The following is a 24,382-nucleotide window of genomic DNA, read 5'->3' as shown; positions in this document are numbered from 1 at the left end:
AATACTTCAAAAACTATTAATGTAGCAGAAGTTGTAAAACGCAATAACTCTTTATATATTAATTATAATACTGTAGATTCTCGAGAGATAAAAATGGTGAAATAGAATTCATTTCAAACAATCGTCGCAAATTCGACGTATCAATCGCGTTAATTTCATAACAAGCCCCCTCCCCCTCCTCCTTCTGAGAAAGCATTTCCCATTCTAGTGGCATCGGGGCTGTCTAGGCACTATCCCCGACCACGACTACTCTCGCTCGTCGCGCACATTAAACCCAACGGCTTCGCTAATGCCGCTTTTCGTTTCACCCCCTCGTGCCTGGCGACCCTTCTCGTGCCCGCCCCGTCTACCCCCGGCAACTCACTTTGCTTTCCGTCCCAAATTGATTGGACTGCGAATCGGCCCGCTTGAATTATTCATACTTTGCCCGGCGATAAACCAATTTCTGCGCCGGCCAAATCGAGGAAGAAAAGATCGGACCGCCACGCGAACGGCCGACGAAACGAAGAAAGACGTCGTCGGTGTATACTCCTCGAACAAAGGGAGGGTCTGCGAGGATCGAACAAACGAGAAAGGTGAACAATGAGGGACAAGGACACACGCGCGCGCGCGGGGGGATGACGACTGGGGGAGGGGGGAGGTCAGTTAACTTTACCGGAGAGATCATCGAACGAGCTGCGACGCTGCGCCGTTTAATTTCATCATTCGATCCAATGACGTGGAAGATACGCCCGAGAAAGAAAATAGACGACTTCGCGTACCACGTTTTACGGCTTTATCGACAAACTAAAGCGCGAGAGAAAGCAAACGATCGTCATCCCTCTCGCTCATCTTGATCCGCCTATATCTAGTTGCGGCGCTTTGCGTCTTTCTCTCTCTCTCTCTCGCACTTACACTCCGACGTGATATTTTAATCTGTAGGTTAAGGACACGTAAACCGTCGCCGTCTGGCTCAGAAAGAGACGCGGCTCGATGTCGGTGTCGGTTGGGGAAGGAGGAGACGCAGAGTGCGTAGTTGATTTATTTCTGGAGAGCGCATTAAATTTCAAAAGTAGAATTAAATCTGCTGCAAAAGCTCTCGAGCTCTGGCGCGATTTTCTCACCGTCTCACCCGAACTAAAAGACTCAAAATCAAAACGTGCCGATTCAATTCGACAAAAAACGAAAGAAATTCACAGTGAGCAAACATCGATAGGGCAAGCTGCAATGGTTATTTTCCCCACTTATACCGGCTAGCCTAAGTTACGGCGATACGACCGACGAGAAATATGAGAGCTGTATATCGAAGATTTTCGTGTCACTTTTATCGTTATGGACACCGATTTACAACGATTTCTGTCCACTACCTCGCCAGGGCGAGTCAACACCCGCCGATAAGAGGACACTCTCGGCAATACCCTGACGAAGGAACCACTCAGGCCGCCGCTTTCCGGCAACCGCCGGCGCTTTTGACCTTTTGCTATCCTGGATCGGGCACGGGAGAACGAAGAAGGGGGATCTTCTCGACAAAAGATTTATAAACCCCTCGGCAATGGCAGCGCACGCTACTTATTCCACCATAGAGTGCGCACTCGAGATGCATAAAAAAACGCGGTACGTACACGCGAGCGATCTTCAAAGAAAGGGATCTTAAAAAAGGAGAATGCCCCTCCTCCCCGCACCCCCTCGCCTTGTCACTCGCGTCGAATCAATCATTTCCAGCCCCGCTGAAGTGTATCCACCAACTGCCGGTCGCTAATTTACATCGTAATCAATTGTCGTCACCCTTTTTAGAGAGTTTTACAAGTGAGTCAAAAAAAACGAGAAATTAATTTCAAGACAAATTCAATAAAAATGACAATGTAGAACTGTATATTTTGCAGTCGTATACTTGGGAATTTAACCGTGCCACAAGACAAATGGCCTCATAATCTTGCATCTTCGTTGCTTCATGGAACAGCGTCGAAATAAATTCCAGTCTGAAATCCATCGCTTCCGATAATTTACGGTTAATGTCATTATCAAGGTTATTTATTAATTTCCATCGTGATTTTAATTATAATTCAACTACGCCGCGCGCCACCCGAACCGGCGCGAAAAACGGGGACGAGAACGTATCATTAACGCAACAAACGCTATCGATGTTTAACGACAACTTTAGCAAGTGTGCTGTCGTCCCATCGATCTACTTGTTTGCCGAGGTCAACGACACCGGGACACTACAGCGATCAGTTATCCTCTCCGTGGTAGCTCGTCGAAAAAGTTTCTCTTTTTTCCGACGACGACGACGACGACGACGACGACGACGACGTAACGGACGGCCACGCGGTCGCGGCTACGCTGTCGTAACAAATGGCCTTTTTCTTAGGCGACGTAAATTTTATCGGTGCACCCTTCTCTCTCGTCAAGGGTATGAAGAGTGTCCGCTACCCCCCCCCCCCCGTGTGAAGGGAAAGAGACGAGACGTTGTGCCACACGTTATATACCTCGCCGCATATCTTGCTCACGCTCTCATTCCGCGATCAGAGTCAATTGACACAATTCCCAGCAATTTTAGCCGGCGGTTAGGCCGAGGTCAGGTTATACGTGCCGCGGCGCATACACAGCACGCTGAAACTAATCATAATGTATCCTCGTCGGTCGGCGAGGGGCACCGCGGGAGGAGGGGGGAGAGAGAACCGCCGCCGTGATTGGTCGGTTGCGGTATTCCTCGCTACCAGATAAAGTTACCGTAATATGGATTAACTGCCCCGCCATAGCCCATATTCCGATCCGGCACTCACGCTCCGGCTCACGATGTAGTAATGAACTCGTAACGGCCGCGCTGTTATCAGCCGCGCCGCGCGCTGCTCGAGTGTCTTTTAATGACGATTCACGTGAACGCGTAATCGATATATCGTGCGTACCGCCGCGCCGCGCCGCGCCGCGAGGCGTAAAGCAGAACGGCCGCCGCGGTGTTTGATTTATCGTTCGAATTTAATTACACGACAGACGATCCGCTCGGAGGTTTTTCGCGCGAGCCACCCTCGCTCGTAATCGGCACATTGAAATACTAGTATAAATTGGTGCAGAACCGTCGTTCGCATAAATCTCGAAAGCGAACGTCTGCCTTTTTCCCTCCCCCGCCCATGCACCGCTTGTCGCCTGAAAATGTGCGTGCGTGTGCCGAATATTTCTAGAACGCGTCGCGCGCGCGCGTTTAATGTGATACACATACCATTATTTATGGCAATTTATTATCGCGTCATATCTATCTCGACCCCTGACAGAATTTTATGCGTGCCGCTGACACGTCCGCTGCGCGCGTAAATTCATCGGGGCGCGAGGACAAGCGCGGATCCCCGGCAAGTCGCGTATTTTTCGAAACACACGCGGCCATTAAAAAAAAAATTGTTGTGCGATTGCCAAGTCCGCTCCGTTGAAATTTACGGCGAGTGTTCGGTTCCGATGTCTCGCCGCGTTATCGATCGGCGCGCGACTTTCGGAATGCTAAAGGGGGTGTGCGCGCGGTTCCAGCCCAGTGATCTCCCTTTATCCGTAATACACCGGCGCGCCGAGGTCGCTGCTTTCGGCTGCTGCTGCCGTCGCCGCCGTCGCCGCTGCCGCTGCTGCTACTACTGCATGGCGTACGGTTTCGAATTTTTAACTCGCACGGCTCGCCAACTAGCGAATTATTCTCCGCGAAAATTGCGTGTATGTACAGCCGGCGGGCACGTTTCCCCCCCCGGGGGTTGATTTACGGCGATCGAAAAAAAACGGCCGGATATTTTTATATTTTAACGGACGCGCGACGGCATTGATCGTGAGGCGCGCGCGATTCCGGATCTGGTGACCGACGTGACTTATCAATCGCCGCGGTGGAAAAAAAAATGCAACAAGTACCTCTACAGGAACTCGTCCTGTGTACAGGCGCTTTTGTAGGGGAAGAGGGGGGAGGGGGGAGAACGTCGGTCGATCCCGGCAGTTTTGTCGCGTTGAATCCTGGCTAACGGCTCGACAATAATTTACATTTGGCGACAATGGACGCGGCGGAATCATAATCATAAAGAGGATTTCATCAGCACGCAGTTGGCTAACTGGTTATCAGCTCTCTTTGAACGTCACGATAGAAGCGTGCGTCATTCGCGTTGTATAACAAACGCTGTATCGCGTTGTACATCGAATTAAAGCAAATACGAAAAAAAAGGACTGGTCGAGTGTTACGTCATTTCCTTTGAAACTTCCTCGGTCTCTATCGAGTCAGTAGCTAGGTGATCATTCGAAACATAGGTGCGGAAATACATGCCCTATAAAATCGCAAATAGTCGAAGAGAGGGAGAGAGGGGGGGGAGGAGAGAGAGAGAAGAAAGAGATTTAATGGGATCGCGTATATGTGATCACGCGAACGCAAAACCGCAATGAATGACACACGCCAGAGAATCAACCAGCAGGCGTATTGATCCGCAATGCAGTCTCCATCATTAACGGAGGGTCCCGTCTCGATTTGCCGGCTGTCAGTAGGAAATTACAACTGAGCGTCACGTAAATATTTATAGATCGCGTATCGCGGATAACGCGCATTAACACGAAGGGGGCAGGAGGGCCTCATCATATTCGCAAAGCGCAACGATATAAAGGGGATTTAATCGAGGCGTAATTGGTTAACCGCGACGCCTTTTTAAACGTCACATAACAATGTTGATAACAGGCAAGGTAGCACGCGAAATCGGCCGCGGCTAAGTGTAACAAACACTCGCGCGCGGCGGAAAATGCTGCGTTATCGTGCCGGGCTTCACGATGTCCTATAACAGCACTGTTGATTGCAGTTTCCGGTTCCACGGTATGATTTCGCTCGTTGTAGAATTAGCAGAAATGCTGGCTCAGCGAGTAAAACGATATCGCCCCGTCGCGCGGCGCGTCGCGTCGGCTGCAGCGGCGGCGCATTAATGACACGTGCTTCGCGTAACTTCAATAGCCGGGTGCATCGCGCGACCGGCGGCGCGACGCCACTCTATATCCCCGATGCACATTGCACGTACGGGAGACTCGACGGCTAATGCATCGCGCCAGCGAACGAAATCCGTCACGACGTAATGAGCTTGCGCTGCCCGATGTCGATGCGGATAGACAAAGAGCCCGGGATGTTTATTCGACGTCGACCGAGATAAAGTTCCCCTGTAACCGCGGGCAGAGGGATATACATAATGTTTACACGGATCGTCAGTCCGACAAGAAAATGGAGGGAAAAAAATTAAATTTTCTTCTTTAATACACGCTTTCCTATACAGAAAGTTTTCGTCTCGGAAATTTCAAGCGTTGATAGTTCATCATTTTCGAAATACGTTTGAGCTTTACTCGATGTATAAAGCTAAGGCAAAAAAAAATATTTAAACAACGATATCGAGATAAAATTCCCTCATGTACATAATGAAAAAATGTGTATATATATATATATATATATATATATATATATTGTTAAAAAAAACCTCGAAGAGTTTTAAAGTTGAAAATTTTTAAATGTCGTTTAAAAGTATTTGCATCGTAAAAAAAAATTGTCAAAACTCAAAGCGTCGATAATTCATCACGGATTACGAAATAATTCGTAGCACCGCGCGGAAAAATGGTTCATTTACGAATGAGACATTAACAGAATGGATTGCCAACGGAGAGCAACCTAACGACACACACGGGGGAAAACGTTTCGAGCAATACGGCTTGTACCAAAAACGTGATCAACGAGAGAACATAATTCGTAGAACCTCAGAGTAATGGCCATCTGTTTTCGCGGTTCAAGTAATTACGGCGGTAAAGCGCGCGCGGTTCTTAATCCCCCGCGATTAATCCGCATTTCACGCGGTACATTCGGAAACGGTTTAAGAAATTTTCAGAGAAACGACAACGTGACGACCGCGGCGCGTGATAATGACGGCGCGTGAAACGTATAAACGTTTAATTTGCCGCGGGGCACGCACCCGGCGTGGTATTAGAGATCCGGGCGATGTTGAGAATGATAACTAATTCGCGCCACGTAATCTCGAGGAAAAACACCATTCCCGTTGTACACGCCACGTCGTAACCGGTGCACGTTGAATAATGCGCGCGTTATACCACGTCGAAACTGTGTCGCATTCTGCGAGAGGCGAATGCGTCTTTTTTCCGACTATCGAAACCCCGCAGGCTCTTCCGAGACAAGAGCACAGCGCTGCCCACGCTACCCAAATTCGTCGAACAAAAATTGTAAAAAGAAGAAAAAAATATGTCGTACGTTGCAACTCGCAAAATAAATTATGAGCGTTCGCATAGAAAAATCTATTAATACATTAGGTACGTTAGAGAAACACGCCGCCGTTGCTCATGTTCCAAACACTTTAGAAAGAAAAATGTTTATCTTCAAAGCCCAGCGGGAATAGATATGCAGGTTTCCTCCAACTTCGGCCATCTGGGTACAAAGTTCCGTCGCTTTTCCAGAGTTGAGAGTTGAAAATTCGCTATCGCTATTGAATGCCATGAATAAAACCCTATTTACGTCTAAGTTTCTAACTGCGCGCGGTTAGAGTGAAATTTATTCATTAATGAGACCCCATTTTCAATAAAATTTAAATCGACTCTTCCCTTCTCTATTTTTTTTTTTTTTTTCGAATATCGCTCCTTTTATCTCCTCTTTCGGGTTTAATCGGGAAGAAAACGTTGACCCAGGGCGTCAACTTCAAAGGAGACGCTTATTTGTGTGAGGAGGCGTTAATGCAGGCGCGCCCTAAACGCACATCTCCGCGAGGCGGGCGAACAACAACAGCAGCAGCAGCAGCAACGGAGCAAACGGAGAGCAAAAGACAGAGAGAGAGAGAGAGAGAGAGAGAGAGAGAGAGAGAGAGAGAGAGCGAGAGCGAGCGAGCTTTAAACATTCGGGGGTTCCCGCGACTATCATTCAAACCCGTTTCGGCCCGCTCGCGGCGTAACGTCGGGATATACACCAGCGGCGGGAAGCATGTGATGCTGAAGAGCGGTAGCAGCAGCGGCGCGGCAGCCACTTCGGAGCAATTTATTTCGTTCCCACCCCCCCCCTCCCTTCCCCGACGCGTCGAGATATCGCGTACCGTCGCGGAAAGAGTGATGGATGGTTGGGGTACGTCGCTTCTACGCGAAACGTACCGAAACACGCGGAGCGCCGTTAAGGTCGAGTGCCTCGGATGTAGGACACTTTATACGCCGCGACCTCCCCCTCGCCCCTCGACGCTCCCTCCCTCCTCACCGCCCCCGCCACCCTTGGATCCGGACCGCTCTCAATAACGCGCACACCAATTTACCATCGGCGCGGCGTCGTCGTGTCCATTTGAATTGGTTACTGCGTTACCGAGGGGTAACGCGAGAGTCAACAAAAGCGTCATCGTCAACGTCGTCGTCGATGTCGTTGCCACTCTAAAGTTGCGAGAAGAAACGCCGCGAGAAGAAACGACGAAGCGAGATCCCGAGGGGACGGCGCGAAAGGGCCTTTTAGAGACTGCGCGGCTACACGTGAAATTAACGGGGAAACTGGCTTCAATTTCATTCGCAAGTCTTGTTATCGAGCCTTGTAATTTCGGGGGAGGTAAACAGGAAGAAGTTTGTAACGCAACGCGTATATATTACATATATATATATATGTGTGTGTGTGTGTGTGTGTGTGTGTGTGTGTGTGTGTGTGTGTGTGTGTGTGTGTGTGTGTGTGTGTGTGTGTGTGTGTGTGTGTGTGTGTGTGTGTGTGTGTGTGTGTGTGTAAAGTTGTACTCGTGTTTATCTTCCACAAGAAACTGATATTAATAACAATCTCTGTTATGATCTCAGCTGAAGCGAACGTCTTATTGAAAGTTAATGAAAGCACATGCACAGAATTCTGACTGTGAAGAAACGAGTTCGAACCACTTTTGCGGAGAGCGAGACGTGAGGCGGGAGATTGAGCGGTTTAAAATAAGAATAACTTTTTTTTTAAGCTATATGTAGGGTACAATCAATATTCTGTTACGTATGTTTAAACAGCCACCGTTTTAGCCATTGTTTCATATTACGTAAAACTATACAATATATGACCTCTCCGATTATACATCCCCGACTTATTATTTTACATTAGCAACGTTCGGTCTGGTAATCTATTATTAGCGTTGCATTTGGGATGCAGGATGTACCGTAATTATTCCAGTACATCGGAATACTATGTATGTCGAAACGGAGCAGAGCTACAACGCACACCCGTGAAAAATCAAACTCGGGATAACTCCGGGGAAAAAAAAATTTTCTCGTTTCGCCGCAATAATAATTTTATTCCGCAAAAACGCCCAGTATTCAAATATTCAATATTCATGTATTCGATGTGAAAACGTTCGCCCGACTCCAGGTGTAGAACATCACGGATATGTGAAAAATTGCCGCGAGCTACATGAATAACGCGGCGAGCGAGCGAGACTCTTTCCCCCTCCCCCTCTCTTTCCACCCTCTCCCCCGCTCCGCCTTTATTTGAGAGGCAGATGAATTACTAGATTCCAAATCAGCTGTGAGAATTTGAATAAAACAAAAGTCGCGCGGCACCGTGTTAAAATTTCTGCTGCCTCGCCTCGTGTTTCCTCTCACTCCCCTCCCCCCTTCCCCTCTATCTCCCACTCCAAAGTCGCGTTGTGTGCTTGTGATACGGTCAACGCGAAATAGAAAGTGAAAGAGATGGACGCGGCCTTAACATAATTGAACCGGCGATATTTTTCTCCAATTTTTCTGTCTTCCACGCCGTACAGATCAACGAAAGGTCATCCCGTTGTTTCAGAGTCCGGATCTGCAAATCCCTCAGCCTTCGAGAATACGCGACTTTGAACTTCACGGAGGGAGACCTTTAACCCCTGCGGCACGGCTGTTGTTACAATGCAATCAACAAAGTGCTCAATATCGACGTCGACCGAGCAGAAGTTGGCCGCGAATGGACGGCAACGTGCTCGACGCAACGGTCGGCGTAAATTTCGGGCCAATTTCGCTTTCTTTCCCACGGGAATATTAATTCTACCATAAATAATCCACTTGTCAGATCGGAGTCACAACGGTCATCGGAAGATTCGAGTAGCCCACCATCTCACCATTCGAAATTCGAAATCTCGATTCGACGGCAATCGAGACTATCGAGAGTGCTGCACTCGCGCTTGGTTCCTCCGTTCAGCCATATCACAAGCACAAGAGAGAAAAACGAACGGGGGGGAGGGGGAAGACAGAGAGGAGTCGAAAAATAAAACTACACTACCACGCGTTTAACTGAATGCACAAATCACTCACCTAGCTGGACGTACATCTTCGGCCTGACGTTCTCCTGCCAAGCGGCCAGGGCGAGGGTGACCGTCATGACGCACCAGCAGAACAGCAATCCACCAGGTTGCATCCTGGAGGCGACGCGGAGCCTCATCTTCTCACGATGATGTCGCAGCGACGACGACGACGACGACGACGACGACGTGCCAGGGCTCGCAGTCTCCTCCGAGAGAGAGAGAGAGCACCAAAAACTACCGTGGAAAACCGCGGTGGCACACCACGCGAGAACAAAACGGAACGGAACGGAACGGAACGGAACGGAAGGAAATGCGCTGCGCGTACGTACTACGCGCGATCACCGGTCACACTTGCTGCGCTCCACGCGCGCGTTGGAGCAGCGACGACGACGACGACGACGACGACGGCGGCGGCGGCGGCGGCGACGACAACGCCCGGCGCCGAGGTTAACTCGCGAGAGGCGCGCGCGCGCGCGCGCGCACACACGCGTTACTTTCTCCTGTCGAATATACACTCACTGCGCACCCGGGTGATGCCGGGAGGAGGACGATGCCGATGCCGCGACGGCGGCAGTCACGTGCGACACGACCACGTCGTTCCCCGTCGTCGTTGCGGTCGTTGCATCCGCGGTCGTCCACCGGCGGCCCGCCGCACGCATGTCTCACCGAGGAGGACGGTCGGCCGCCCCGACGTAGCGGCGGCCAAGTAGCGGCACATTCACCCTGGACGCGTGCGAGGGTGGGGGCACGTAGCGCGCGGCGCACGGCCCGTCTGGAGTGTCAACAAAACCACCACCAAAAAAAAAAAAAAAACGAGGAGCCAACACTCGCGCGCGGTGATTCACGCGGTCAAGCGTCCACGCGCGAACGTGTGTGTACTTTTACACCTTTTCCTCTCTCTCTCTCTCGCGCTCTCCCTTTCTCCCGCTTTCTCTAGATCTCGGAGAGAAACTATACCTACGATCTCGCGCGCGCGCGTCGTACCAACCGTCCGCGTCCACTGACGCTCGCCGTCACACTGATGTCGCGGCAGGTGACGCGCGCTCCCCACCAAGTGGCGCCCTCCTCACTGATCTCCCCCATCAAGCGGCGCGCGCCACCGCGCTGCTCTCCGCACTACCGCGGGCGCAGGCGCGTAGCGTTCCTCACTCTCTGTCACTACCCTCCTCGGTGGAGCCTGCGTTTCCGTATGCGTGATTACGCGTGACCGGCGACGATACACGCGCGACGTACGTGCACGCACGTGGATGTGGCGGTGAGACTCTCTCCACGGGGCACGGTACGCGTATAGAGAACGGGGGTAGAGATATAGGGGTAGTGGATCTCTCTCTCCGTGGGGTGAGACACCGAGCAAGCGCCGATTTTTTTTTTTTCCAACTCCCACTACCCCCCGCCGCGACCGCGCCGTTTTCGTCTTCCACGTCGGTGTCCTCGTCGTCGGTATCTCACCGTAGTCGCCACAGCGTAGTTGCTAGTCTGGAACGAGAAAAAGGGGGATCGTTATTTAGGTCGGTCGGGGATACCTTAACCCGGCGAGGCACGGTGGGGAAAAATACAAGAGAAACGTAGTCGAAACTGTCACTGCAATGTACTACCAATTAATATTTAAAATGTGTAATTGATGTAATAAATAAACCGTTATTACAAGTACCAACAAAAACTTGAAAAGAACCAACATCACTAACGATGAAATTAAAATTAAATATGTGTTCAAATATTGTTTGACCACAAAAAGCCGTAAAATTTGAAAAATTCACATTAGAAAGGAGATATTAAAATATTGTGTAAAAAGATGAAATGTAACTTGAAACTCATTTCAAAGGTATACTTAGCTTTAAGCATTGAGAATACTTAAAGAGGCTTTAAGAAGACTTAAAATTAAGAATACTCCTGAAATATTCACCTAATCCCTCTTCTTATACAATACTTTAATATCTCCTGTAATAGATTTTTCAAATTTGCAGTTTTTGCAATATTTCAGACAATATTTGATGAAATGCTTTATATATTTTTATTTAATTTACATGTATTTTATAATTTACATATATGTACATTTTGGCTTACTTTATTGTTAAATATTAATTAGATTATAATACAATATTTTCATTATATTTTTTGTTTTCTTTTCCTTTATGCCAAATTCGCATTTTCTTGGGATACTCGCATTGTCTTAGACATTTTTTATTTAATTCGAGACAAGATATAGCGCATGTTAAATTTTCAAAAAAATCACAAGTTGAATAATTATCAATAATAAAATATAATAATAAAATATGCAATTCTTTATCGAAATTTTCACGTTCTTGTCTTTCAATTACACTTTTATTAGAAAGAGAGAGAGAGAGAGAGCAAGAGAAAGAGATAAATTTAATAAAAGATTTTACTTAAAATTTAATTACCAAGCTAGTTGACATTTCGAGAGACGAGAGACCTGAATCGTGATTAAAGAGATCAACTTTAAATTCTTCCGGCGATGGAACTTATTGCATAAAATTTTATTTGCGCCCTAAACAAATCGGATTTCATAGCCCCGAAATTTCTGGAAGCTCGAAAACCGCAAAGAGTCAGAGTGAACGAAGAAATCCGATTACGATTCGATTTCGCGTAAACGCACGCGCCTGCGAGTCCCGCGGGATCCGCCGCCCAAATAAGGTTTCATCACGCAGAAAGTCCTGGCTGCGGCGGGATAACGAAATTATCCAAATGCGACTGATTCGTCAGCGAATTTTATGAACGTATCCTGTATGCGCGGTGCGTAGCGACGCCGCCGACGTTGACACTGTTCATTAATTTGGCGAGCCAAGTGTGGGGGGGGGGAGGGAGTGTGCCGAGGGAGGAGTGGACGAGCTCCACGGGGAAGGTGGGGTAGGTATGTGTGCACCGAGACTCTAATTCCTACACCAATGATTGGACATGCCTGCACGAGGGAATTCGCCGGGTGTCCGCGACGTGTACACGCAATTTCGCGTGGATATGCGTATTCGCGCGTACACACGCATCGCGTCCGCTATTCTCGCTCCTTTAATCCCCGATACGCTAAAACAGGCGTGATACATTTGCGATATCACGCGGTACGAGCTCGCTTTTTGCAATTTTTGAGAAAATTAAAAGGAACGATCCACTTTTTCTCTTCCAAAGAAATCTTTCAACGTTTCACGTATTTTCGACTTTTCCATGTCGCAATCTTTATCATTTTATATGTAATTAATATATGTTACAATAATATATGTATCTTTAATCTGATTATTCTAAAATTTCTTGAAATTAAGATTAATAACGAAAACTAATATCTTTGGCTTATCTTATTAATTGCAAAGCTAATAAGTAAGATAACATGGAAAAAGATAAAATGCAAATATATGACTTGTTACTTTAAAGCTACATTAAGATAGGGGATGAAGTACTCATATAACGTATGTTAAATCCTCATATGAATTTTCATGGCGCAATATTCACGGCGGTCGTTTATTTCATAATTAGTACAACCTCCGAGAGCAAATGGAGTTATTCGACCATACGTTGTTTCATTCGCTTGGAACGAGCAGCGACGTGGAAGAATAACGTGGGATGTGAACTGCCAGTAAAATATTAATAAAAAAAGAATCCGACCGACACGAACGTTACTATGGCGATATCTCAATTTTGCGATACGAACCGATGCGCGCTTCCAATTGCAAAAATAATCTCTCTCTATCGGTATTTCGTAGATTCTTTTCTGAAACATATATGGTTACGGTTAGTTTCAATTTCGATGAGAAAAAAAAATTTCTCTTTCGTAAACAATGATTTCAAGTTTCGGCCGTACAGTTCATTCGACATTCGCGTCCATACCAAATGAAATATAATGGAATATACAGTGTATGAGCCATCTAAAGCGATAAGTGGCCATAACGAGAGAAGAAACGACACATAAAAGATACGCGCGCCGCAATATCACCGTCAATCGTAGCGCATGCACTGCGTTTCGCTTATAGAGTGATTTAAACCAGTAACTTATATCATCGTATCTAACACCTGCTTTAATCGAATAACGCTGTGTTACAACAATATTATGTAACAACAATAATATGACTTTGCGTTTACTTGCAATTTAAAGTATAACACACGGAGAGAAAGATTTCTTTAGATTTAATAAATAGTTTTGTTCGGCCTTGATTTAAAAAAATTTTAAAACAGATTTCTTTAGATTTAATAAAATTTATTAGAAACAAATATATATGCTTTGGAATAGTCGAACAAAAAACGGTTTATTAAATTTAAATAAATCTTTCTCTCTGTGCAGTTGCAGAGCATCCGTGGCACAATTGTTTTTATTGTACTTGAAATGTAATTTTTCCATACTCAAAAAATCAATTTGAAATCGAGTTGAAATCTATTGTAATGACGACAGTAATCAATATCAATGTAACGTGTAACGCGTTTTGAATTTTTCTCCTTTTAATTCTATCGATACTCTTGATATTATTGGCATCCCGAGAAACGCGATCGTAGCTAAACTTGTCGTAAGCTCTTTGCGTGCACTACCGAAGAGGATTAGTCAAAAGGCTGTTTCAACCGGTCCTCGAGATAACGCTGTAAGCGACGCTGTAGACACAGCGTTGCTAATGAAAATGAAGAAACGGAGATTGAATGCGCCACGATGTGAAGGCGTCGCGAGCTCAAAACGGTACTGCATAAATGCGTTTTGCTTTACGAAATTCACTATTACAACTCAGTAGATCAACGTGTCGCTGAATTATTCGAGCACTTGAAAAGAACCGTCGTCTCTGGCGTGTAATCGCGAGGCACCTCCTCTGTGTTCCTGTTTCTATTTAAAAGAGATATTCACGCAGATCTAAGGAAAAGAGATGCGCACAGCTATACACACTCATATATACCGGGAGAAGATATATTAAACTTGTTGTTAGAATCCGATCTTCAAAGTTGAAAGATTAACGACGTTTAAACGTAATTTAACCTGCAGCCCATAAATTTTCGTTCTGAAAATTTAATTTGCGACTTCATTAATAAAATCAAGATATTTGATACTAATTAAGAATGGAAACGTAATAAATCACGAGATTCTCGGATTACGCGCTCGCCGGGGAAAAGTGGATTCCACGTTTTGCCTCTTTTCTGGAGACATCTTCTACTACTACTACAGTATGCAAGAGCGATCGAAAGGGATTTGTGAAGACGTTCATCGGGCAAGCGCGGGAGGATGGGCGCGGCAGTTTCGGCGCGAGAAAAGGCGTAAAAACTCGAGAAGATTCGGCAGGGGGAGGGGGATAGAGCTCTGCAAAATATACTCTCGCGAAATTGTCCCGCGGGAGTGACTTCGTCCGAGTCGATTTCGCACGCGTTTAACATCGCACGAACGACGACGGAAAAGTGCCGGCAGGCAGTGTTATCTGAGGGGCGCTGGGAGAGGCGAGGAGAGGGACGAGGGGGCAGTAGGGATCGATAACCGAACAACGGGGAAAATCCCGGTGGAAAACGCGCGGGAAGCGCGGGATACTGATGTTGCCGAAGGGGAAAGATAGATAGAGATAGAGAGGGTAAGAGAGAGAGAGAGAGAAAGAAAGGAAGACGGAGAAAGAGGGAGAGAGAGAAAGAGAGAACAAAATTCGCGTCTATTGGCGGACACGAAACCAAACTCGATTAAGTTCCAAGTTCGGCTTCCGGAGTGCGTCGTGACGGAGAAGGGGGACATGGTGTTTCGGGATGAAATGAGTTATATCGCTTAAGACGGATTCTTGGGCGCCATTGCGCGCCGTCGTCGCCGCAATGCGACCCTCCTTTCTCTTCCATTCACGGCCGGAGACACGTGGAATCTCGCGAGGAATCTTTCTCGGGCAGCGCAAAAATTAGCGTAGATAAAGGTATCCGGAGTCTGACTAATCTCTCGTAAGGGCGGGCGGTAGGAACGCGGTAAGGTCGGTAGAAAAAAAAACATGGTTAACTACCGACGAGCAACGAGGAAAATTCCTGCGGATAGAACGAGTGAGAGCCTGAGGAAGGAGCGAGGGGACGGACGGGACCGGCTCGTGCCTGTGGCGAGCTCTACGTGGGCAAAGGGCTCGGAATAAAACTCAATTAAGTGCGGCCGAAGTTCAACTTCCGTCAAATCTTAAATAAAAAGAATTTTCCGAGTAAAGTTAATTAGCCCACTTAAGTCAGAGTATTTTTGCGCCGGGTACGCATGGGACAGATCTCTCAGAAGCGGGAGGGAGGAGGAAAAAAAAGGGAAGACGAGTGGCGCGCAGGGGCGTTAAGGATAATAGATATCCCAGATCGCCCTATTTTAGTTTTCGAAGTGTCGGGAAGAGAAGAGCGGCAACTTTCCTCCCGACGAAGTTTCCGATAGAAGAAGAAAAAGATATTCGATACGAAACTCCCTCTCTCTGTCTCTTTCTCTGTCTCTTTCTTCCGATACGACCGAGACAGCTCGACAGCTGAGCTCTGATTAAAACCAATTAAAGCCATTAGCACCCAATATTTAAGTTTCTCTCGCAGTCTTTCAATTCCGTCTCGCGAAATAATAATGGAAACCAATCGGGGCCGGCCCTCGCCGCAACGGTGCGGTGTTTCTTCCCTTCGATAAATCTGATTATACGCAATCGAGCAAAACGAAATATTCTGTGAAAAAAAAAATGCCGTAAATATTGCGCCAATACACCACCATAAACACGGCTATTATAGAACTTCGGCGCTTACAGACGCGAACTTCTCATTGCATTACGCGACGTGGACCGTAACGGCCGGCGATTTTTATTAAAAGGAAAGGAGAGAGGAGGAAAGGCTACGGAAAGAGAATAAAAAGCGGCTGGTCGAACAAGGGAAGAGATCCTGCTGGAAAACGCGAGTACGTAGCGAGGGAGAGAGAGAGAGAGAGAGAGGGTGGGAGGATGGGAGGATGGTCGGTACGATGGAGGGTTGCAGCGAAAGTCGCGGGCAGTCGAGCGATCGAAGGGCGTGGAACAAAACTCAATTAAGTCCGCCGAACTTCGACTTTCGCGGTAGCGTTACACGAAAAACATTTTCTGGATAAAACGAGTTAGGCCATTCGAGCGCGGATCGCACACATGCCCGTCGGCGTACCGCCGTCAGGCGTCGGATAAAAAAAAAAATGAAGAAAGCCGAAAAAAGAAGAGGAAGGGAGGGGGAGTTAAAAAGGTTTACGCGACAAAAATACGGAGGGAGAGGGAGCGATTTTCGCGCGAGACAAACGGATGTCGAAGCTCGCATATTTCCAGCACCCCTTAAAAGAAAGAAACGTAACCGACGCGCAAGAGAGAAAGAGTTGCTCGCCAATCCTTTTAAGCCGCTTTAGCCCCGTTTCAAACCCGAATTAAATAGTCGCCGCTGGAAAAGTGCGAGTCGCGCGACTTTTCTTCCACGGTCACGGGGCGAGAGTGTTGTTCGCGTCTTGAAAGGGCACACTCACGGGTACTCCGGGTAAAAATTCAGAAATCAATCGGCGGCGAACGGCGCGATCTGCTTTTTGCGAGTCTCAATGTGTCACGCTTATCGAAAATCGTTCGCCAAACGGCGGACGTCGGCCGGAATTGAAATCCTTTAGCGGGCACGGCCCGTGATATATAACTGACCTACAAGAAAGATATTTGCTCGATGAAAGGAGAGTGGAAAGAGAAGGCTGAGAGCGTGAAAGAGAAAGAGAGAGAGAGAGAGAGAGAGACTCCTCCCCCTTTCGCATACACAGCACTGTGCGGAGAGGGAAAATAGCTATACCCTCTCGGGCTGTACGTGCTCAAACGCAAAAGTAATCTCTCCTGTCACCTGTCGCTCTTCGGTAAAATACTTGATGAATCCTCGCCCCGTGGAGGCGTTTTTATCGACGTTATCCCGGGAGAGAGCGCGTCGAGCCCTTCCGTCCGCCGCTTTTTTCAACGACATCCCTGCTGCCATTGCCTCCCGCATCCCCCTCGCCCTCTCGAAGGTTCCGACCTTCGATTAAAAGCCATTTGAAACGTTCGCGCTACAAAAGTATCGAGATAAAGCAAGAAGTATAATAAAAAAATAGAGGGGGGGAGAAGAGCGAGATAACAGAGGTCCACGCGAGAGAGACTGCGACCCAAAAAGCACATAAAGGACGCGCCGCGAAGACGAGAGAACCGCACGGTATCGGTGGATCGTCCTCGAAATTCGAGAGTGCCCGTGAGAGAGAAACGTGATAGCCCACTTTTGTCCGTGATAGCGCGAGCGGAACTCGCGCCATTCTTCCGCAAATGAAAAATGTCAGATCGATCGCGACAAATGCCGCGAGACATTCTTTTCTATGTGACATTTAATTAATTCCGAGCCGCTATGTCCTCCGCTATTCTGCGCGCAAACACACCCCCGCTTGAGATTAATCGTGGTTATAAGCATATTGTTCACATACGGCTTTACCAAGGGGAGGAGAGAAGGTGGCGACGACGGCTAATTGTAAGCGGAATTAGCCGTGCAAAAAAAGAACGGTTTAAATACGGAATATGCGAGCGCAATTATTACTGACGTATATTTTTGTTAAATAGTTGCCGCGAAACCTTAGGGGTAGGGAAACAAGCAAATGCATTATTCCCGGGGTTTGTCCTTTTCAAATTTATTTAGAAACATGAGCACAATATTTTTAACCTACTGACAGAGAGGAACGGATTGCGTTATTATACATTTGAAAAATAACATGTTCTGACAGTACAATTTCATACATTTAAATTTGCTGCGCGACAAATTTACCAACGAATATCAGATTTTAGAGTGAGCGGTACACGCAGGGCTCGCTTCGCAATAAAATAACAAAATTTTAGTCCGGCAGAGGTAAAAATGTGGCCAGAAGCACAAAATTGATATTCCAATAAATCTTTGACGATGCAAAATGAAATAATAAGATAAAAATGTGATTGATCATATTATGTTAATGGTCTATTCCGCCAGTCGCCTAACTGCAGCTGACGCGTTTCATGTTTAAGCGCGTCGAGTGAAAACAACATAATAACGATAATAATAATTAAGTAGAGTATCATCATCTCTGATGAAACTAGGGGTATTCCGTACGTCTCCTCTGCCAGAGTTTTAATAGGAAACGTTCAAACGCGCACGATTAAAAACTCTAACAACTTTGACCTAGAAAGAAATTGCATCGTTACGATGCCATTAATCTAAAACGGCTTAATTAGTATATCTTTACAGCGGTTCGTCCAGCGAGAGAGCTGCCTTCGCGTTGATTAGATACAAATAAAACACGTTCCAAAATTCCCGTAAAGCTCATTTAATTCCAAGTAGCCATGAGATGCATTTTACGCGCATTAACGATAAATCCATTTATTTACTCGTTTAACGCGTAACGAAGAATTCAACCTTCACGACAAATCATTATAATTACAATTTTCGTAGATTTCTATTCAATTTTTACTTCGCTCAAAAAGTTGACGTCATAAGAAAATGTGAGAGAAAAGTTTTCGTTACAGAAAACAGCAATGAGATTCGGATAAATGTATATCACTACATTTCTTCTATAAATACGCAGTATCAAACATTATTATCAAGAATAAAATTTCGTTCTCTTAAGTCATTCATTCATGCACGGATTAAAAAAGTTTGTTTTTTAATATAACAGTTCACCGAAATGCTGCGCTAATCCCAAAGTATACACATCCAAACTTGCAAACAATCGATCGATGAAGTTATAAAATATCAAGCAGCGAAGCGTCTTTCCGTTACCTCGTATCACTGCCACAACCCTCCGCGTGTTATATATTTTTTAATGCATGAAAAGGAAACTTGAAAGAGGCTAATCATAATCTATAATTTTAGTGGCGCACTGAAAGTTCCCTCCTCAAGCGAACGCGAGCATGATCGATCTTTCGCATTAACAGTTTATTAAAGAGCGATAAAGGTACGTCTCGTAGCACTTAGCTACTTCGCGCACTATCGCCTGCTACTTTTATACTTCGACATTTAATGCATTAAAGAGTTAGTTAATTCGGTTTATTCTTTAACGTGTTGAGCTCCGAAATAGCTCTAGAGAGTCCACAACGCTCGTGCAAGAATTGTATTTTTTGATGCCTCGAAAAAAGCTCCGATGAAATAATTTCAATTAAATGTGTGATTAATGTAATTAAATATTTAGTAATATATAGTGATTACATTAATCAAACATAAAAATTGTAACCAGTCGGTTACTGAACGATTAGTAAGTATTACTACATATTCGATTATATAATTTAATATTTAATGATATTTAATTTATTTCACTAAAACTTAGTAACTATTATTATCTAGACTTTATTACTATTATCAAATTCTTTTTTTAATGTGCAACAGCTCAACAATATAAAATTGAAGTCAATAAAATAGTTTCGTACTATATTTTGCATATGTTTTAATAACAGCCAACAGCTGAACTGCATATCTGTCAGAACCATTAATATCAATCCAGTTTCTATTTACTTCTAAATCACGTTTCTGCTTTTTGTTTCTATTGTTATTAAATTTCTGTAATTTAAATAGGAATGTTATCTGTTGTTCAAAGATCTCAAATTCGAAAGATTGCACGAGCATTTCACGCGGAATATATTCTCACAGTTTCCATTCTCTTTCTCTCTTCCTCTCGGTCCGTGATACATTTTCTATTCCTTCTCCGGTGAACTTTTTCTATCCATTTAGAACCAGAGTAACAGCATTAATCTCCTCTTTCATTTCGCCGGAGAGATTCCTACCGACTTCCTCATGGAGAAAAAGCGGCGGAATGAGAAGTCCCGGTTGTACTGTGAATGCGTTTCCATAAAAATCAAATAACTCTATTTTCAATAAACGACAATTTGCCTCAAAGGAACAGGATTGAAGCCGCGGTTTATTGAGTCTCTCTGTCAATGTTTCGCCGTAATGCCACGTTACGTTTGCGAAGCTCCACGTGTACCTACGATCTAATGCAGGCACGGCCGCGATCGATCTTAGCGTATCGCGAGGCAACTTATCGCCACGAACGTTATACGAAACGACCGTAAAGCCGTAATGCCGTGTCGCGTAGCGAAGGTATATGCAACGCTGATTTCAACTCATCGTTTCGCGAACGCGCGGGTCTAGAAGATCGACCCCGGATAATCCATCCGTCCGCAGTTATGTTACTCGCGATAAGCGCGTTTGCTAATTAGCCAAAACGTTACGCGTTCAGGATATACGATTCCATCTTGTGTTCCACCGACAAAGATAGTAAACACGCCACCGGCCGCGAGTTTCGTTGACGTAAAGCTAACCTCGTATACAAACGCGTTTTACCATTTGATAGATTAATCGTTCGAGGCTAATCTTAAACACTTCTTCATAAATTCGAACGCATGTTCGATCGATGTTTTGCTTTCCTCTACTACATTTAAACGGATCCTTGATCCATTTCACATTTTACCTTCGTAAAAGTAATCTGCATTTACAATAATATATTATAAACACACGCATTGTATGTGGAATTAAATCATCCCACTACATATTGTATGATTACTCGTGGATTATTAAACCGCATAATATGATTAATCATTCAATATTAATAAGCACAATTAATCGATTATAGTTATGATTCTCTGATTTCGAGATATACATTTACAGCGAGGATGTATATTATTTTAAATTTCAAATGTTGTACGAATCACACAAATAATGTATTTACCATGTTGAAATGAAATAAGATAATAGTGTTTATCAATATTTATAAACAAGATGAGTTTAGCTCGTATATAATTATGGCAAAAAATTGTTGGAAGAATATAAAGTAATCTACAAAAGAGCTCTTTAAATTGTTATCGTTAACGTAAATAAGTGACATATTATTAAATGAAATCAGCTTCATTTAACTCGGTTGTTACATAGCAAAAATAAGATCTCTTTAAACCAGAGGTACGTTTTGTTTCAAGTAAAATCCATTTCCGCGTCGTATTTACAGCCGCCGGTGGAGGAAGTAAAAGGATACGCGCACGGGAAACCGGAGTGATTATACGCTGACAAAGCCTCCATAGTCGTGTTGGAGTAATGCTACTACCAGTCCGCCTACTCTCCCGAGATTAGCGAGCTCTAATTAGCGAACGGATGTTATAATACGAGGAGCTCGCCTCGTCGATCGATCGATCGTCCGATTTCATTGACGCGCCCACCCATTAATGTGTCGCCCGTTTCGTCCACAAATTTCGCAGACGCGCTTCCAATGAGAAATTAATTCAAAAGCGAAACTCATATCCACAGATTCCGTAAAGCAAGAAGAAAATTGTCTAGAATTCTAAAAAGTACAACGTCGCAAATCTTACAATGATTTAAATATATATATATATATTCTAGATTTGGGAAAGTTGAATATTAAAATAAAAGTAATTCAGCTACCAATGGGTATTGGATTGAAGTTACAGAACTTTAAAGTTTAAAATACGTGACTGCACACGGATTGCAGATGCAAATGGCCGAATCTTCACAAAGTCAACCGTAATACCGAAGTGCTCTATCGAGCTCCATTGGGGATGTTTGAAACCGATTAATGGTTTTTTTTTCAAGAAAATTTTTTTTTAATTTTTTATTATTAATTTGTTTTTTGTTTCCCATAAACATATTGTTTTTATTTAAAATTATTTAATAACAAATTAAAATATTTAAAGAGATGAAAACACGTTAGATTATTTCTTATACATGTATCCGATAAATAAACTGCAATTTCTTGTACAACATAAGAACAAAGAAAATATTACGGAAAAAAATATTATATTAGTCTCGAACATGCAAAACGAAACGTGAGAGAAATAGCACTACGATTAAACTGACTCAAAGTTTCGACCATTTGCAGTAATATCTGTCACACGTGCGGTCATTTCAAACTTTAAAATCTTATAGCTCCAATAAACATTGTCTCCTAAATGTTACATATTACTTTTATGCAGTTTTATGACCTCAAACTGTGTATCTTAATTATCGAACTTTCCAAAATACACGGGTTTTCTCTTATTAGACATGTCGTGCAAATTTACACAATTTACACAATTCTAGAATACGTAAGCTCTAACGAGCAAATGATAATTAGATAATGAATATGTTGTTTGCTCGGGCAATAAGTTTTACCTAAGGATTTCTTGCATAAAATATTATGTAGAAACCGAAATCTGCTTCCACTAGAATCTTTTATTAAAACGACTTAACCCACTTCACTATTCAGGCTCATTAATTAGATTGGCACTTTGATAGCTGCATAAAGTAAGAAAATTTCTTCGCGGAGTTAAGGCAGGCCCATTAAACGACTTCTCGATGGTCGGATCACGTTCACGTGCATACAGGAGAAGAGCGAGCAGAACGCAATGAAGATACCATCCGCCGTACGTAATTGGACGTAGTCTCATATAAGACGGTTGTAACTGGCAATTTCTGAAAGTCTTGGATTCTTTCTGCAAAAAAAAGGGGTGAGGCGGGGAATATTTGTGCCGCTGCGCCAGAAGTGCGCTACCGTCTGGCAGGATGAAATCGCGTTTTGATGAAATTCAATAACGAACCATCCCGGTGTGGTGTGTCTCATCTGTCACAGGCGAATCGCGATTTCGTCGTCACCGCGCGCCCCGGTGTGCTTTATGCGCGTCATACGCGACGAGATAATATTAGCGTCGCGATTCAGAATAGCCGTAGTAGTTATTCGTCGAGCAAGAGACCCGTCATTTATATCCGCCACTCCATTTGATACTGATGGAAGCACACAGGCGGCGTGGTGCGGCGCGGCACACGACATACAGCGGCGGTAGCGATTATGCATTTGCAAGGAATGCGCGCGGCTCAATGATGGCCCCCAAGGATAATCCGTCTGCCTGCCTAGACCCTTGAGATTAGCACGGGCGCTAATTAGACGAGACATTACACACGCCGGAGATACGACGCTGATAGCAGCGCCTATCGATCGACCTGGCACTTCGGTGTCGACGGCAAAAGAGCTGCCGCTGGTAAGCGCACGTTTCTCAGAGACGATCTCGGAAAAATCGTGAATACACCTCACGTAAATTTTTCTTCCGTAAACCAGTGTGAGACCGTCTTCAGAGTCGCACACTTCCTTTAAATCATTGACAAAGGGATTCGGGGATAAAAAATTTATGTAATATTACTTTATTTATTACTTACTTTGAAAGGGCGTCATAAGAGCGGTTTCCGTTTTTTTTGATAAACGCAAACAACGCTTTACTAAATTTTCCTTGATAATCATTGACGTAACAGTGCAACGTAATAATTATAAATAATAATAAGTTGAGCGATAATTAGTTCCATAGGTAATTAATACAATCATGAGAAGAAAATGAGACATTTCTCAATTATTATTAAATATATATTTGCAATTCTGTATAACTATATAGCTGTACATTTAATAATTGATACTGAAATTTTATTAAGCACCAAGATCCGCTCTGATCGAGAAATGACATTTTCCCCTCGTGATTGTAATAATAATAATTATAGTTCTGTCACTAAAAATGATTAAGGTTTAGCGTTTAAGCCGACATATTGAATTTTCGTCACGGCCACTGGTACTAGTTGATGAAAATCGATGACGAAGGAAATTCATTAGTAATACAACATGCGCTAATTAAATAGCCTCGCAAACCCCTCCTCCCCCCCTCCCCTCGCCGTCCTACATGATGCGCGGTGGACGCGCGCTTTACAATAATTACTCAGTCAGATAATTAATCCTCGAATGCCGAAATTCGATGCATTTCCTATACGGACGGATGTGTATTGCGAAGGGATCTGAAACGACACGACGCCTCGGGATACGCGACATCCTCGACACGCTCCTGCAAACGGAACACGTAAAGAGCGTATTCGCGTGTGTACGTGTACATTGCGAATACTCTAAAGCAGCATCATTACATGGTCTCTCCGTACATATTACCCATTTGACGCTTGTATTACGCTCTTGGTCCGCTATAAACTGCATTAATCATGTATGTGTGTCAAAATGATTTCAATATAATATTTAATTAAAATGCTCTCCCTTTTCCCTCTCTTTTTTTCTATTAAATTCAAGTACACTAAATTTAACAGCCTTTGAAAAAGAAAAAAGCAATCAGTATTAACGCCGATATGAACGTTTTCGATGTGAAAATATATCGCGATGCTGGAAATATCGTGCGCTACTCCCAGCGATTTCGATTGAAATTAAA

General features: G+C 44.7%; 1 protein-coding gene across 4 annotated transcripts in view; it reads right to left on the bottom strand.

Moving 5' to 3' along the window:
- LOC105834612 (semaphorin-1A) overlaps positions 1 to 24,382 on the bottom strand; it is a 254,570-nt gene that overhangs the window by 192,215 nt on the left and 37,973 nt on the right. For all 4 annotated transcript variants that reach the window (XR_004962405.1, XM_036283603.1, XM_036283605.1 and 1 more), the window contains exon 2: positions 9,244 to 10,709. Coding sequence is in view for 3 of the 4 variants with exons in the window: in XM_036283603.1 (XP_036139496.1) it covers positions 9,244 to 9,370 (127 nt within the window). In the remaining variant the exon portion in view is untranslated. The remainder of the gene's footprint in view (positions 1 to 9,243; positions 10,710 to 24,382) is intronic.

This window comes from Monomorium pharaonis, chromosome 3 (genome assembly GCF_013373865.1).
Source record: "Monomorium pharaonis isolate MP-MQ-018 chromosome 3, ASM1337386v2, whole genome shotgun sequence".
Classification (NCBI taxonomy): domain Eukaryota; kingdom Metazoa; phylum Arthropoda; class Insecta; order Hymenoptera; family Formicidae; genus Monomorium; species Monomorium pharaonis.
Note: the sequence above shows the minus strand (reverse complement) of the source record. Positions and strands in the feature narration are given on the sequence as shown.